Source organism: Melopsittacus undulatus, chromosome 5, assembly GCF_012275295.1.
Source record: "Melopsittacus undulatus isolate bMelUnd1 chromosome 5, bMelUnd1.mat.Z, whole genome shotgun sequence".
Classification (NCBI taxonomy): domain Eukaryota; kingdom Metazoa; phylum Chordata; class Aves; order Psittaciformes; family Psittaculidae; genus Melopsittacus; species Melopsittacus undulatus.
In genome coordinates, this window is record NC_047531.1 from 40,979,090 (window position 1) to 40,995,496 (window position 16,407).

The window sequence follows — 16,407 nt, forward strand, 5'->3', positions numbered from 1 at the left end:
CCTGTGGCTTTATGACCATCTTTCAGAGTACTGTTTCTCAGATGAATAGTAAAAGCAGCTACAGTGCTAAGCAGCAGCTAGGTTTGTACTGTATTTAAGCTTTAACATTTAAGCAGGTTTGAGTTTTTTTCCAAGGGAACAATTTGCTGTACTGTGGAAGCTAAGAGTTAGGAAACTCCCTTGTGCCTTTCATATTGAATAGTTGTGGAAGGTCAAGTGATAGCCACTTGAGGAGTAGATAAGGAATGCAACTGTAAGAGTTTCAGATTATGCAGGCTGTTTCTTTCCTATATTGGACAGATTTAGTCACTTAATACTATCTAAATGCTACTGATTTAGAAAGGAGTAGTGATTCAGGTAATGCCTCTTTTTCCAGCAATAAAAATACATCCATCTGTTGGTGTGTCTGACTTGGAGTCCTTAGTAGCTAGACCCTGAATGTTAACAGGGAGGAGTCTGCTATATTCCCACAATCAGCCTTTCACTGATAGAAATGTCTTTGTTTATTCAGGTATGAAATCACTTCATGTGGACAAACAGCTGCTTATTGTGGCCAATGCCCACATGCACTGGGACCCTGAATACTCAGATGTGAAACTCATTCAGACAATGATGTTTGTCTCAGAACTTAAAAATATCCTTGAGAAAGCCTCAAGCAGGCCCAGTAGTCCAACAGCAGATCCTAACTCTATCCCTCTGGTGCTCTGTGCGGATCTCAACTCATTGCCTGATTCAGGTGAGACTGGTTTTGGCTTAATTTTTAACTTACCCTCTTAGAATGGTTGAATCCTCTTTTCCTCTGAGGGCAATAGTGTGGTTTGCACTTCCCTGGGTGAAGGCTTTAGTAGCAGCAGCTGTCTTTTGAAAGCTGGCTGAAGGGGATTCTAATCTCATGATTGAGCAGGCTTGTCATAATCAGCTGTATACTCTAGAAAAATTGGTTGTGTCTATAAGGAGTTAGAAAAGCACAGATAGATCTTAATTATATCATTAAATAAATACGCATGCCTTGAGCAGCAGAAGTAAGCAGGAAAGTTGGGAGTTCCTGATGGAACATGCAGATTTTCTGAGGAGATAGGTTTACTTTCATAATTACAACATTCAGTACTGTAGTGTCATGTATAAGTAGAAAATCTGCCTCTTTAGCACCCTGCCACATGCACACTACAATACATGTACTAAGGGTCTATTGTAATCCGCAAAAAACAGTGTCAAAGCCACTGGAGAGCCTCAGTTCCCTGTCTGTGTGTCAGAAAGTTGGGTATGGACAATACAGCTGCTGTGTAGGTTTCGCTTTTGATGGATGCTCTTCTCTAATCTCATGGTGTGTCATACTGGTGTTTTGGGTTTAACTGCAAGACCAGTGTTCCCTGACCGTCGTATTTTAAAGGAATTCCCTGAATCCTTTCCTTTGCAAACAGGTGTAGTGGAATACTTAAGCAATGGCATAGTAGCTGACAACCACAAGGACTTCAAGGAGTTGCGTTACAATGAGTGTCTCATGAACTTCAGTGGCAATGGAAAAAATGGGGCTTCTGAAGGAAGAATCACGCATGGCTTCCAGCTCAAGAGCGCCTATGAAAACAACCTGATGCCTTACACCAATTACACTTTTGATTTCAAAGTAAGCAGCGATTTTTCTGAAATGGCAGACATTGACCTGGTCTCTCCAGGATGCTGTCTTAATTTTCTGGCCATTGGCTGTCTTCCCCTCTGTTCCTGTAAGTGCTTCATCACTTGGTTCCTCCACTTGCTGGACACTTTTCCTACCGTGCACAAATCCATGATTTGCTGGCATTTTAGGCTTCCGACCTGGCTCTGGCCAGTGACTTAATGAGAACGGATGCAGTGCTTGGAATGGGAAATGCTGCGTGCGTTTCTTACCTTAATTGCAGTGCTGTGCCTCTTCCCAAGGATAGCAGCCAGAAGCCAGTCGAGTTCAGGTTGCCAGAAGCAAGGTCTGTTCTCACTGTCATGTTTCTCTTTCTCCCTAGGGTGTGATTGACTACATTTTCTATTCCAACACTCACATGAACGTGCTTGGTGTCCTGGGGCCTTTGGACCCTCAGTGGCTGGTTGACAACAACATCACTGGGTGTCCACACCCTCACATCCCTTCAGACCACTTCTCACTGTTAACACAACTCGAACTCCATCCTCCGCTCCTGCCTCTTGTCAACGGTGTGCACTTGCCTAACAGGAGGTAGTGGAGCCCTGCCCCTTTGAGGGCAAGGACCTGTTGTTATGGACCTGTACAGTTGTAAATCAAAGTATATAGGAGTAAAGTATGGCCAACCTTAAGCTGCTTCTTCAAGCTCCTTTCCTTACGTGTTTGATATGAGATTTTGCACATTTTGGTGCATATTGGTATCATTTGGCACTAGGGCTGGAACCAAAGTATTATTCCCTTTCCAAATTCTTAACTTAATTTTTCTTTTTTTTTTTTAAACTGGCAAGCTTTTCCTTTTTAGTAGGAAGCTGCACTTAGAAATGGACAAATGAGATTAAAACCTTGCATATTAATGTATTTCAGGATAGTGCTTTTTTTCCAGAACGTGGCAAAATGAGCCAACCTTTTAGGAGAAAGAAAGAATAAAATAGAAATGCTTGTTTTGTAGGAAGAATATTAGAAACGCTGTTTGTTTGAACACAAAATGAGGACTGAAACTCTGCATCCAAACCAAATTTTGCACATTAGCAAAGCACTTAATAACCTGACTATAAATGATGAACAGTGTGACACTGCCCCTTATCTAATTAATATTAGAAAACCAAAGATATCTTAATATCTGTGATAAAATTTGAGGTCTAAATTCTCCTGATGTCATTTCATTTGCAACAAAATTCCCAGCAAACCTATGTCTCATAGGTGAGCATTGAACACTGGGCAGATCCTATGGAGAGTCTTTTCCAGAGCTCTGCAGAACTGGGTCCTTCCTGGGACAGACACACAAGGATCCAGAGGGAAACAGAGCTGCCTCTCTGCTTCAGCAAGCCGGGGCAACACACTCTTCAGCAGCGCAGTTTTGGAGTAGGATTTAGGTTGAGAAATTGCACTTGAAGCCAGCTGTTGGGGTTCTGTGTGAATAAAGAAGTTGCAAATTTATCCTAAGTTCCCTTTTTCCAGAAAGGAAACTTGGGATTAAGTGTTTAAGCATAGGGTACAGGAAAAAACTGCTGGAAACAATCTTCCTTCTGTCTCCAAAGGGCACATGGAGTAGCCATTGGCACGGTTTTTTTCTTGGGGGAGCGAGTGGGAGCCATAGTCATTCCTTGGATTGTTTTTCCTGACCCTAGTTGCCAAATATCCATCCCACTTTTTTTAGTAACCTTTCTCTTTTGTTGTCAGTCAGGGTTGAATTAAAAAGCTGCTGGTTCATTCCCAAATGTTGATGCTCTTTGGATGTGTTGGAAATCTCTTTTTTTTTCTCCCTTTTTCTGCTCTAGGTGGCCAGTTCAAACCCTTGTGCCTCAGGAGGCATTAAGCATAATGCAGTTTTCTGAGAAATAAAATTGTTTGGCTGCTTGATGTTTAAAAAAACCCAACAACCAACGGCACAGTGATGGGAGAAGGTTGCGTCTGTGTTTTTAAGTTTTTCTTTATTCTGCTTTTTTGCTGCTAAGATTTTCTTGAATTTCTATTTTAAACTTTTCATGCATTTTACTGTTTCTAGTCTCAAAATGTGATATTTTTAATAAATGAAAAAAAATTTTCCATTCCGTGAATGAAATTTTTAAGCAGATTGAGAGCCTATATTTATGTCTCATTCGTATACTGGAAAAAAGAAAAAGTCAAATTTAAATTGTGAAATTTGTTTTAAATCCTAAGGAGCCATCTTGAGTCTGGCAAAACTACAGAGTCAGGCGCTTCCTCTACTCTTTAATTATTTCCGTTGTCGTTTTATACATAGGGAATTATCCATAGAGGGGAAATAAGTATCAGTTGGACTTAGAGTAGAAACTATTCCCTGACTCTTGTTGGGGGCTGGGGAAGGGGTGGTGTGGGACAGAACATAAACAAATTGGTTCAACCAAACAACTCCCTTGTAAAAGAGTAAGTGCCTAAAAAAAAACAGAGGCGTCACCTATAGTCTACTCCAAATTAGAAGCTGGGTGAAATTCCTGCATGACAATTGCTTTGTGCAGCACCACACACAGTAAAAAAAAGCCCTTTCTAAAGATGGATTTTCCTCCAGGTGCAGGTATCTTGTTTGTAATATACCTCAGCATCCACCGCCCAGCCATTAAATTGTGGAAGCAATTGTGGAGTATAGTACTGGAAAGTAGAATAGCATGAAAAACTTAAATTTTGTGGACATTACCTTTCTGTAATCAGCTGCTGTATCATTTTTGGAGGTGGGGGTACCCTGCTGTGGAGGTGTGCACTAACCAACCCTTCTCCTCCTCTTCCCACCTGCGTGTTAAGTAGCAACACGAGCAGTATTTCTTACCATACTTCACTCCCAGTATTTTTTGAGATGTTTGTATAAAATGGAATTTAAAATCCACCCATGATTGTATATGAACTGCAGAGGAGCCCATTTATTAATAAAACTAAAACCAACAGCAATGTTTTGTAATACCAGGGTGGGAAAGGATGGGGATGAAGACCAAAAACCAACCCAAATCCTGGCAAATGTTGTAAACTGCGTAGGTTTGACTTCCCTTTGGTTTCTCACCGATTGAAGTGTTCTGTTGCAGGAAGGTGTTTAATTGGATTTTCTCTGCTGCAAAATGCACTTCCAAACATCTGTTATGCTGTGTGATTTCTTTAAAAAATTAAGAGTTACTGTAACAGACGTTGCACAAAACTTCTGGATTTAAAACAAAATGGGTCTTTGTGTATGTTTCAGCCGATGCACATAACCAGAGACACGTTTAACTGCCTGTCATGTGTCTGGCTCCCACCTTGTTTTCTGTCTGTATTTTCCCTTCCCAGCAGGAGCAGTAAGGGGATTGTGCTTTTCTTCCCAGCCATAGTGACACTGTGCTCTAGGAAAAGAGCAGGAAGCTGCCAGCCTTGTGCATGGAGTGAAATCCCTCTCAATAAAGGCTAATTATCTTCTGACCCAGATGGAAGCTGACCGTAGGGTGTTTCCTAAGGGAGAGAAAGCAATACAAAATCAAATATATCCCTAACTCTAAGCAGAGATGGATGGGAAAACATCAGTTCTCTCCATCACTGACCCTCAGTTCGCAGCACATCACAATCAGTGCCTGGGTAAGAAAGCTCTAAGCCCTTTACTGCTCCTGGCTGTTTTGGTTTGCTTTCAGAAATACGGTGCCTGGTGTCAACTTCTAAGCAACAGCACTGCCTAAAGCAAGCAGAGAAAATAATCCAATACCCTTCTACGAGCAACTTTTTAAAACTCAGTATGGTAAATCTGTTCAATATGGGGTTTTGTGTGTGTACATATATACATATATATATAAAAAAGAGAATTTTGTACAATGTAGCTGAATATTTCTGTTTCCTTATTTCTCTGTAACGAGTGTGAACATTTGTGTACTATACACTGAAGTCAGGGATGGCACAGTGGGGGCTGAGACCAGCTTTCCTTCCCATTTGCCTCATCAAAAGCTTTTGTCATCCCTTTCTAGCACTCATTCTGGCATAATGTTTCGTTTTATGGGTGAGCTTTCTCTGTTGAAGCCACTTTTGTTTAGGCTGCAGAAACCTTCGGAAAAGGTCTGTTAATCCCAAATCCTTGCTGTTCTGTTTTATGGACTAGAAAGCCAAAATCTTTGACTCTTGACCTTTTCAGAATTACTAACCACTGACCTAATGCAGCTTTCCAAACCACACCATCAGCATTTGGGTGACACTGTGGATGAATTATGGGCTCCCACCCTGCTAGCTTTGCCATGGAGACTCCTAAACCCACGGTCATGTTCTCAAGGCCCACTTTCCAAAGGTGCTGAGCATCTGCAGCTCCCACTTGATCCCAAATATTGGGCTTTTGGAGACCAGCTTTCCACACCCAGCTTGTCTATTGGGTCCAAATGGCAAGTGGGAACTCGAGACCTCAAAGGTTTATGTCGCTTCTTCCTGTGGTCTTGGCCAGGTGAGGGGGAAGCCAAAAAGGCTTGTTAGAACTGAAAGTCTCTCTGTTGGTTTAGAAGATGAGCTGGAGAAACAAACACTTCAGGGATTCCTCACCCAAGACTGCAGTATTCATACCTTCTTGGCAGGGAGCAGGAACCAGACGTTACTTCATTTCCACAATGCAGTTTTAGCTTTTAGCATCAAAACTGACCTTGGGCACAAAGTCAGGCATAGGGGGGTGCAGTGAAAGGTCTTCTAGTCCTATCCAAATTAATCACCTGTATTAGAAACACCACACAAAGGTGATCCATGCTCCCATACTGGTTTAAAAGGAAGTTTTATGGCAAGTAGCAGTTGTCCTTTCCCCAGCAACCTCAGCTTTGTACTTAATTATAATTCAGATCATCTTTCTTGACTTCTGCACAGATACTTTTCTTGCAGTGTTAGTGAAGATCTAAGGCCTGATTTAAACCTTAAGAAGGACCCTCTGAGCCCTGTTGTATGGGGAGGTAACCGATCTTAGCACACCCTTCCCTAATACACCAGGCAGTAGCAGAAGGTGGTTCAGCTAAAACCAGGCCATCAACATAGAAGAGCAGCAGGTTGTCGCCCTGCTTAGTCACCACAGAGCCTGGATGTTCTGGGTGGTCTTCACAAGCAAAACTGCCTGATAAGAAGTGAAGCAGCACACAAGACTCGCTCAAGTTCACCTTGGCCTCAGAAGGAGTATGGTTTCAGCACCAAACACGTGCATTGGAAAGCCTCACCTACCTGACTTTGCACATTCCAAAAGGAGATGAAGGCCTTACCAGGGGCAGGAGGCCTGTTTTGTTAGAGACTGCAAAAGAAATGAGTCCTAAGCACAGAGAGGTTTGGGGTCTTCTGGTAGGCACTATTACTGGCTAAGCCTCTCCATCTCCCAGTGAGGAAAAAGCACTTTATGATACACAACTCACCAGCTTTTTGTAGGATTACAGTAGTGTAATCATATACCCTCTATTTCTCACCCTTCACTGTTTGAAGGTGACACAAATCCCAAGAGGAAAATACTCATGTCTTAAATCTCTATGCCAAGCATCAGCCACGAACTCACTTAAAAACAATTTTAGGAGATCATGAGGCTATAGATGCAGCCACAGCTCTATGTGGCAGGGTATCTTCTGTGACCACTGTTTGCACTGACACTGACCACAGGTTTACTTAAGCAAAAACCAAAAATCAGAGCAATGCAGGTACAGGCATTGCACAATGAGAAAAGGGACAAAATTAACAACTTTGAAGAGCTCCTTCAGACTGAGAAAAAAGACTCTATTAAAGATTATAAGAGACAAGGGAGTTCATTGGTTTGGCTGAGATGGAGGACGATGGACTTCAGGAGTGCAGTTTCTTGGAGTATAGCTGAAAATAAGCATGAAGATAGAGAAACACTCAGGTGCTTTGATACCCCAGATATGTGTTTGAGACAGCACTGATGGCAAAGCACACCAAGTGATAGGATATTTTCCTTTTCCCCCTCTCTCCCTGTGTTTAGCTTTCACAATTCCTCACCCTTTAAGTGGTGAAGGTTAGAGTGATCCTGGTAGTTGGTCTTGTCCTCGTTGTTAAACAGCTCTTACAATCTTGGCATCTACTGAGTTTGCATTTGTCTGTATTGATCTTTGCTCAGAGCAAAAAAACAACCCAACAATAAACCCCACGACCCTCTTTGTGGGGCTTTCTTTCCAGGTGACACATTACATGGCTTTGTTTTCCATTTTAACTTACTGCATCATGAGTTCGCTTTCCAAGCAATTAAAGTGCTTGTGAGCACCATGGTAGCTAAATGCCCCCTTAGCTCATAAACTCACAGGCTGGACCAGCACAGCTGTGATAGGAACCCAGGCTCCCCTTCCCACCCCATTCCACAGCGGCTATTTTGGGAGATCAGGGTGATTGTTAGTCGCATTTCTTGCTTATGTGTTGTCTTTGCATTCACAAGGTCTGGCCCCTCAAGGGATGGAAATGCACTTGGAGAAGGGAGGAAGCTGACAACATTTTAGGGGGTTACGCCTTGGTTTATGGAAACAGCTTAAAACTGGGAGCCCGTTGGGTGCTCAAATGAGGAAACTGCTGCTTGTGGTGGCTGCGTTTTTGCCTGGCCTGCTCTGGGCCTTCCCCACCAGCCCTGCCATGGGGATGGGGTAAGCCTCCCAGGCAAAAAGCTCTGTGAAGCCTAACAGCAGCCCCAAGCAGCCTGCCTGCAAGAGCAGCCTTCCACTGAGCCCTGAGCAAAAAAGCCTGAGTAACTTGCTTCTTTCCCACATGAATAAATGGAAAGGAACCTCCTCTCCTTTGCTTTTACAAAAGGATTCATTTTTCTCTCCCTCTGGAAATCCATTTTGCAGAAGGTGCCATGCCACAGAGCACTTCCCCCATAATCAAACTTTGCAATGGAACACTGGCTGAGAAAGCCAGTTCCCATTGAGTGGGCATGCAGGGGAAGATCTGCTCCCCTGCACAGACCCAGCCTGGACCAAGCAACAACGACAACTGAGCAAAGCAGCCCTGCTTTCCCTTGACTTTGGGCAGCTCAGCAAAGGGAGCTCCTCAAAACCCAAAACTGTTTGGTTTTCCTTCGTTTTTGGAAAGAATTCCTTTTTGGTTTATTTAAACACAAACACCTGCGCTGTGGAGCCAGGGTACTGCTCACACATGATGGAGAGGGCTACATCTCTGCTTGTTTCTTCTCACCTGTGTACTTATATTTCCTTCTGTTGGCAATAAACAGCCCTTTCGCAACCACTCTTGTCCACTGCTGTGCTTCCTGGGAATGAGAATGAGGGGAACGTAGTGATCGGATGGGTGCTTCAAGCTTCTGAGATGCACTTCTGGCATCCATGGTGGTGGGAAGGTGACACAAATTGGAATGCTACCTTTCTGAAGAGGTCCCCAGGCCTCAGACACCCACCACCAATATGGCCCAGGCTCACTTTGAGATGATTAAGTAGAGTTTGCACTGGGTTGATCATCAGACCCGCATCACATTGGTCCATGTGGCCAAAGGACATCCTGGGGTCCCTGTAGGATGCCTGCATCCATCAGCTGGTTACTGGGAAATCTCCTAGTATTTCTCCTGTGCTTGCAAAACTGCAGAGATCAGACCCCATCCAACTCCAGCATCCCATAGCACAACCCACTCCTGCAAGGGGGTATCGGGAAAAGGCAGAAGAAATTGGGGCAGAGGAAAGACAATGCATTAGGAAGTGCCATGAGGCAAAATGGTGAGGGCTTCATGGTGCCATGGTCCAGTCTAACTCCTTCACCCCAAAGATCCTGATTTTGACACAATTCCACGCAGAGAGAGCTGCCACAGCCATGGGGGAAACACGTTCATCCATTTATTGATGGCACGCCATCGCGCACAGAAAAAGCACAAGCACCCGAAACAGTGACAGTGGGCACCCAAGGGGAAAACCTTTCTTTTGGAGGAGGGAGCAGGGGAAGGTTCCTGCCCCCCACCAAAACCCAAGGAGCAGAACAAGTGCTGGAGTTGTGCCACAGAACCCAGCTGGTTACTGGTCACCATATTCAGACAGAGGGAGCAATGGGGCAGGGAGCCTGCGCCACTGCTCTGCTTCCCGCCGCTGCCGCACTGCTGCTGCCTTCTTGGTGACATTCCTGCAGGTTTTGGGGGGAGGAAAGGAATGAAACCAAAGCCATCAGGAGGAAGGGGAGCATCCTGCCTTGATCCTTGCTGTCTGGTCACCGGGCATCACGTACCTCTGTGTCAGCTTGAAGATGAGCAGCTGGATCCAGGGTGCCTCGGGGGCCACACAGACCTTCTTGTTTTTCTTCAGGGTAAGACTGCAAGGTGATGAGACCACTCAGCCCCACGCACTCCTCTGCCCCAAAGTGCTCCTCACCAGGCTGCTGTCTGCAGAGAAAGCCCCCTCCCTACAGGATTATGAGCACACCCTGTGACCCTTGCTGGGAGATGCATGAGGAGGTTTAGGCCTTGACCTTGGGTCATAGAATCATAGAATAGAATCACAGACTGGTTTGGCTGGAAGGAATCTTAAAGCTCATCCAGTTCCAACCTCCTGCCAGAGGTAGAGACACCTTCCACTAGAGCAGTTTGCTCCAAGCCCTGTCCAACCTGGGAAGTTGCAATGAGCAGGGATTGCTTTGCAAAGCTTTCCACTTACATGATCTCCTTCCTCCTGCAGTGAATACCCGGCGGTGTGACATCAATGGCGAGGATCAGCCCCAGGTTGATGACCTGGGCAGTCCATTTGATGCACTTGCACCTCATGTTGGTCAGCAGGCTCTCCAGTGACAGACCTGCGCTCAAGAGCAGCCCACACACCCCCAGGTCTCAGCCCATCACCTCCCTCATGTCACAATCTCATCCCATCGCTGGTGCCCACAGGGACATGGGTTTGTGTTAACGGGGTTTGCAGCAGCAAGAGGCAATGCAAAGCTAATCCCTCCCAGCATAGGCTCAAAGCTTTCTTGTCATGCACAGAGAAAGGGCTTAGCTTCAAGGTTTGAAATTTAACCAGCACTTTACAAATTAAACCAATTGCCCATCCATCGCACACTCAGATTTCACAGGGTCTTGAGGAGAAGCAGCTTAAACCCATCAGGCAAATCCTGCCCAGTCCCCAGCATCCCCCTCCAGTTTAACCACCGAGTTTAACTGATAAACTGAAACTCAAAGGTAGGCAAGAAACAAATCTGAAAGCTGAGAGAAGCCCACGCTGAGCCCCATTCAGTGCCCCAGCGAGGGGTTTGGAGGGGGACAGAGGGACACCCCAAGGTCACTCACCACCACCTGGCACCAAGCTGCCCATAAGCAGGGCCATGGCCAATGCTGCTGGCAGCAGTTGCATCCTCATCCCCCCACCCCGAGCTGCCCTGGGGCTGCTTTATAGCCAGCCAGGCGGGGATTTCGGAGCCTGGGAAATGCTGGGGGGGGGGGGGGGGGTGATGGGAAGGAAGGAGCTGCCCCATGCTTCAACTTCTCTGCCACTGCTTCCCCATTGCGCATGGTGGCCCACACCACCTCCCCATCAAAAAAAGGCAGAAACCAGCATGGCCAGCTCCTAACATGTCCTTGCCCCATGTTTCTTGGTGGAGAAACAGCAGTGAGCCGCCCTCTGCTCCCCTGAGCACCCTCAAGCCTCTGGAATGCCACAGGAACGGATGCAAGTGATGGTGACCAAGAGCTGCTGTCTTTATTGGACCTGTTCGGTTGTGCCTGAAGGGGACACCCAGCACATTGGGGAAGAGTGAGGAATGGGGTACCAGCGTTTTCAGGGGTTTAAATGCATAAAGTGACAGGGAAAAAGGGGCTCAAGGCATCACTCAGCAGCATCATCCCCTCCACACAAGGACACAGCAGTCTGGGAGGTGGGGACCAGTTTCAGGCCCAGCAACTCTGTCTGTCCCACCGGTGACAGCTTCCTCAGTGGGTAGCCTCTTTCTTCCTCCTGCCAAAAGCAGAAGCAGGGAGAAGTAAGTGAAGACCAGTCCCCATGGGATGTCACTGGTCCTGCCTGGAAACCCCATCACTTGTGGCTGAGGAGGGCTTACAGGTTAGGGAGGTCCTGCAGGAGCTTCTTCACCCAAGGGGTGTCAGGATTTATGCAGACCCTCTCCAGGCTTTTTAGTTTAATCCTAGAGAACAGAGAGGAGCTGGAGCAGATGAGCTCCCTTGTGCTTCTCATCGAGGGTGGAACTGAAATAATTCAGGGAGGATGGGGGGAGAAGATGGTATGTACTCCCCCAGGAAGCACTTACACCACCTCGAGGCGCCGGCAGCTGCTCCCCACTGGCCGGACCTCGATGCTGCTGTATTTCCATGGCGGGATGAAGGCCCTGGTGGTCTTGGCACAGCGGCAGCTCAGGTTGCCGTTGGCTTCCAAGAGGGCTGGATGGACACATGGCTTGCACATCACCTGAAACCCACCATCACCCCCAGCACTCTTTCTTTGGCAACACATCTGCCCCTGTGTCCCACCACGATCACCACATCCCCTTGCATCAGAGCCCTGGAGGCACATCCAGATGTTGGGATAGGGGGATGTTGCCTCTGAAAATGTCTCCACCCTCCTCAGCATCCTCCAGCCCCATGTACCGGGAGCCTCACCTGTATCCCCAGGGTGGTGGGTCAGCAGCAGCACCCCCAGCAGCAGGGCAGCCTGCACAGCCATGCCGGCCCCATCCCCGGCACCACCAGCATCCCCTTATTTGAGCTGGGAAATAGGAGAAGTGAGGCGGTGCCTGAGGGAGGCCCCAGGGTCGGGGGGGGGTTGGGGGTTTTGCCCGTTGGGGGCCCAGGCTTCCTGAAACTGTTTCCATTTTCCCCTTTCTGTGAAACCAAGTCTTGTAAAGATACTGGGCCTTTGTCCCAGTGCTTGTCCTTAAGCCCATGCCCCAAGGCTTTTTAGGGTGCTTTTATCTTCTGCATGGTCTGATGTTACTCGTTTCTTCTACAGCCAGATTTTCCCCCAGCTGAGCTCTTTTCCATCCAAAAACTCTGCCAAGTGACCCCAAGCCCACCCCCTGTATTTCCTCACAACAGCCTTCTAATACCTAAAGGAGCTGACAAGAAGGTTTGAGAGGGACTTTTTACAAGGACATGTAGGGACAGGACAACGGGGAATTGCTTTAAACTGACAGAGGGGAGACGTAGATTAGACATTAGGAAACAATAGTTCCCTGTGAGGGTGGTGAGGCACTGGCACAGGTTGCCCAGGGAAGCTGTGATTCAGAATCACCACTCTGATTCTATAATTCTTATTGGCCTTTACTGCTTTCAGAAGGCTTTCAACTGCTTGCAAACCCCAGCCCCATCACCAGCGCTGGTGCTTGCTGATGGCTCAGGGCTGGAACACCCCTCCCATCTCCCTTTGATGCCTTGAGCAAACCTTTCCCTGCTCCTGTCTCATTCCTCAGCATAAAAGGGGCTGTCATTGTGCCTGACATGCACCTGGGTGCTGCCCTCACTCCCCTATCTATAGTATAGATACCTCACCTGATACATATTCAAATGCACATTTTAATGCCTATGGCATATATATGAAAGACAACACAAGAGTGCCAGATACAAAAGATGGAAATTGAGCTCCAGGAAGGCTACAGCAGTGGGTTTTATCAAAGCTGGGAAACTACAACAAATGGAAAACACCCTGAATTTTATTTGACTTGAGCTCTCAGGCCAGGACATGCCATGCTGTATAATAAAAACCACAGACACACCGTGTCAATGCACTCTCTGCATGGAAAGAGTCACAAAGTTATTCCTACAGAGGCAGAAGCGGCCCCTTCGCAGTGTATGGTTGAGTACAGAAATGCAGGGTTCACGTTCACATTCATCCAGGGACTGAATGCAGAGAGGAATCACCTCCAGAACCTGCCATGGGGCTGGCTCATCAGTGAGCTGCCCTCCCTGCAGTGGCCTCCGCTGGGGCTGGACATGCAACTTTCAGGACGAGGGGGGAAGCAAGGGCAAAGAGGGGAGCAACCAGGTTCCTGTGCCTCATCTGCCAGCACATCTCAGGGCTCTGAGCGTCAGCTTCCTTCACAGGAAACTTATTTTTTCTTCCTGTGAAAAGCAGAAGGAGGAGAAACACGTGAACACAGAGAAATGGGGTCCTGGGGGAGGAAGCTCCTGCCCCAGCTGAAGGAAGTAATCTCTAAGGTCCTTCCAACTCTGACCATTCAATAATTCTACGACTAGTCACCACCATGTCCCCAGGACAGGCATCACCGAAGGGGGTGTATTTAGATTAGCCAGTAGGAAGTTCTTCCCTGTGAGGGTGCTGAGGCGCTGGCACAGGTTGTCCAGAGAAGCTGTGGCTGCCCCATCCCTGGCAGTGTTCAAGGTCAGGATGGACAGGGCTTGGAGCAACCTGGTCTAGTGGAAGGTGTCCCTGCCCATGGCAGGGGGTTGGAACTGAATGATCTTTAAAGTCCCTTCCAATACAAACCATTGTAGGATTCTGTAATCACTCATGGGGATGCCTCCTCTCAGCTGCCCCACACTTCCAAAGACATAGGCATGACAAAGGATGGTGGCTTTCCCAGCCAAGTAGCAACACACTATTGCACTTGCAATAAGCAAATCCCAATCCTGTCATTCCCTCCCCAGTATTTTTTCTTTTCTTGCCCTGTGAGTGCTCCTCAGGACCAAGGATAGGATAGGATGCTGTCCAGAGCCACCTGAGACAAAAGGGGTTTCATCAATGCAACTTACGTGCTAGCAATACGCTTCAGCAGCTTCTTTACCCAAGGGGCATCAGGATTCACACACACCTTCCCTGAGGTTTTTAGCTTAATTCTGAAACACAAGGAGCGTTTATGAGCATTGCCCTCCCCTCCAAAGGCAAGAATCTGAGCAGCCAGGGTTGATCTGCAATGCTCAGCTTTCATTTACAGTGCCAGCAGGTTGCAGGAAGCTGCCAGAGACAGAGGGAAGCCACAGGGTGCTCAAGAAAAAGCAAGATGCAACATGTTCCCATGTGAAACATGTGCTTCAAACCCTAAGATGCCTGTTCAAAGACTATTTTCTCTGTAGGTTTATAAATGTATCAGTGCTGAGCAGTTAAAACAACCTGATGCATCTGCTTAATACACCACTTCAGTCTGGAGAGGAGTAATAGCATTAGGGCTTGACCTAAGATGCAGTTTACTCTCTGCTCTCATATCGGTAGTGAAAACATAGGTTATGGCTCATCCTGTCTTAGTGTCTGAGGATGCGCTTCCTCCAAACTGCAAACAGCCCCCACCAGCATGAGGAAATCACACTCTACCTTGCTGGAAAGCTCCATTCAGATCCTGAGGACCTCTGGCATGTCACTCGGGTGCATTTCCTCCACCAGAAATGACCTGACGTTTCTCAGCCCCGAAGCATGAGCGAGCTTGAAAAGCCTTGGTTTAGCAGAAAGGGATTGGAGGAGCAGGGTGGTTGCAGCAGAAAAGGTGCAGTGCTGGCCTCACTGCTCCGTGGAAGCCGGAGGAGACAGCCTTCCACCCCAGGAGCCACCACTGGCACTTACATGATCTCTGTACGCCTGCAGGTGCTCCCCACGGGTCTTATCTCAATGCTTTCGTATCTCTTTGGACTAATGTAGTCTGCGGTTGTCTTTACGCATCTACAGTTCAGGTTTCCGTTCACCTCCAGGATGGCTGGGAAAGAGAGAAGGTAGCAGTTTACAGAGACAGAATTATTCAGAGGTGCCACAACTCCAAATCAATCAGAGACAAAGAAATTATCACTCCCCATGCTTTCCCTGACAATGTTTACAGACCACAGTAGGAAACTGTTATCTGTGACTCTACCTCAGCACCCTGCTCTCACACAGCTCCTGAAAGCTGAGCTTAGTCAAGCAGGATGGTCATGCTGTTTCCTCAGCTATGAGAAAAACCCTGGGTTAAACAGGATGCCTCTGTTTCCCCAGGTCCCTTTCGGTGCAGGATGCAGGTGATGCCCATTCATCCTGAGGACCATGGCAGGCTGGGAGCTGACCACCGCAGGTATCTGCAGAGACACCAGAAGCTCACCTGCATGGGCTAAGTGGGACATCACCAGCAGCACCAGCAGCCACGGGAGAACTGGTGCTCCCATCTGCATCCCAGCTGGTGTTCTCATCCTCGTGGCAGGCTTGGCCCCGGAGGAGGTCTGAGGAACCGGGTGAAGAACTCCCCTATTTATTCAGGAGGGTTGTGCTCTGACACAAGCAGCCAGATTCAAACTTCATCAGTCACATCTGACCGGTGGACCATGAAGAGAGGTGATGTAATTTCTCAGATGCCTCCCACAGCCAGGTCGGAAACCAGATTTACACCATTGCCAATGAAAACCAGCCATGGGGACAAATCGTGTGTTTGGAGTCCCCATGTCACCTTCCCCGCACCCTGTTTCTGATCAGCTGGGTCTGTCCAAGCATCAACCTTCTTTCACTTTAGCATTCACCCCTCAACCACACAAAGACCCCAGAACAAAATGAAAGCATACACCTGGGGCAAGCAGGGTTTTTTCACTGCACTCAGATATTTACATATTTCTTTCTTAGCGCTATAATTCCCTCATGTTATTTTTGCTACTTCTTACATCAGCAAAATTGCCTAGCAGTGAACCATGGAAAAATAAAGATCTTCTATACATTTCCACTTTGACCCTTCAAATCTTGCTTGCACAGTGACATACTAAACACCAGGAAAGTCAAGAGATGACTGGTACAGTAGCACCAGCAAAAAGCAAGTCATTCCTACATCTCTGCACATTGTGGCTGAGTGCTGATGTGCACGTTGATCAGCAACAGATTTCTTGGTACTAGCAGGTGGGGAGTGAAACATGGATGGATGCCAGAGAATAG

General features: G+C 47.2%; 4 protein-coding genes across 7 annotated transcripts in view; 1 reads left to right on the top strand and 3 right to left on the bottom strand.

Moving 5' to 3' along the window:
- The window catches only part of CNOT6L (CCR4-NOT transcription complex subunit 6 like), a 30,064-nt gene extending 26,344 nt beyond the window's left edge, over positions 1-3,720 (top strand). For 2 of the 4 annotated variants that reach the window (XM_034062926.1, XM_005150228.4), the window contains exons 10-13: positions 512-736; positions 1,422-1,624; positions 1,995-2,203; positions 3,448-3,720. In XM_034062926.1, the coding sequence (XP_033918817.1) occupies positions 512-736; positions 1,422-1,624; positions 1,995-2,203; positions 3,448-3,511 (701 nt within the window). In that variant the 3' untranslated portion in view covers positions 3,512-3,720. Of the gene's footprint in view, positions 1-511; positions 737-1,421; positions 1,625-1,994 lie in introns of all 4 variants that reach the window. The other 2 variants (XM_034062927.1, XM_031049978.2) reach the window with 1 other exon arrangement.
- A 5,877-nt stretch (positions 3,721-9,597) lies between these two features.
- Positions 9,598-10,917, bottom strand: LOC117436231 (C-X-C motif chemokine 2-like). Its single transcript, XM_034063310.1, has 4 exons — positions 10,854-10,917; positions 10,231-10,366; positions 9,806-9,889; positions 9,598-9,703 (listed from the first exon to the last, which is right to left on the bottom strand). The coding sequence occupies exons 1-4, from the start codon at positions 10,915-10,917 to the stop codon at positions 9,598-9,600; spliced, it is 390 nt and encodes a 129-aa protein (XP_033919201.1).
- A 561-nt stretch (positions 10,918-11,478) lies between these two features.
- On the bottom strand, positions 11,479-12,240 carry LOC101877789 (alveolar macrophage chemotactic factor). Its single transcript, XM_005150480.2, has 4 exons — positions 12,177-12,240; positions 11,828-11,957; positions 11,621-11,704; positions 11,479-11,517 (listed from the first exon to the last, which is right to left on the bottom strand). Exons 1-4 carry the CDS (start codon positions 12,238-12,240, stop codon positions 11,493-11,495), a joined length of 303 nt encoding a protein of 100 aa, XP_005150537.2. The 3' UTR covers positions 11,479-11,492.
- Positions 12,241-13,436: 1,196 nt separating this feature from the next.
- Positions 13,437-15,656, bottom strand: LOC101877958 (interleukin-8-like). Its single transcript, XM_005150481.3, has 4 exons — positions 15,593-15,656; positions 15,088-15,217; positions 14,286-14,369; positions 13,437-13,634 (listed from the first exon to the last, which is right to left on the bottom strand). Exons 1-4 carry the CDS (start codon positions 15,654-15,656, stop codon positions 13,622-13,624), a joined length of 291 nt encoding a protein of 96 aa, XP_005150538.2. The 3' UTR covers positions 13,437-13,621.
- Between the last annotated feature and the right edge of the window lie 751 nt (positions 15,657-16,407).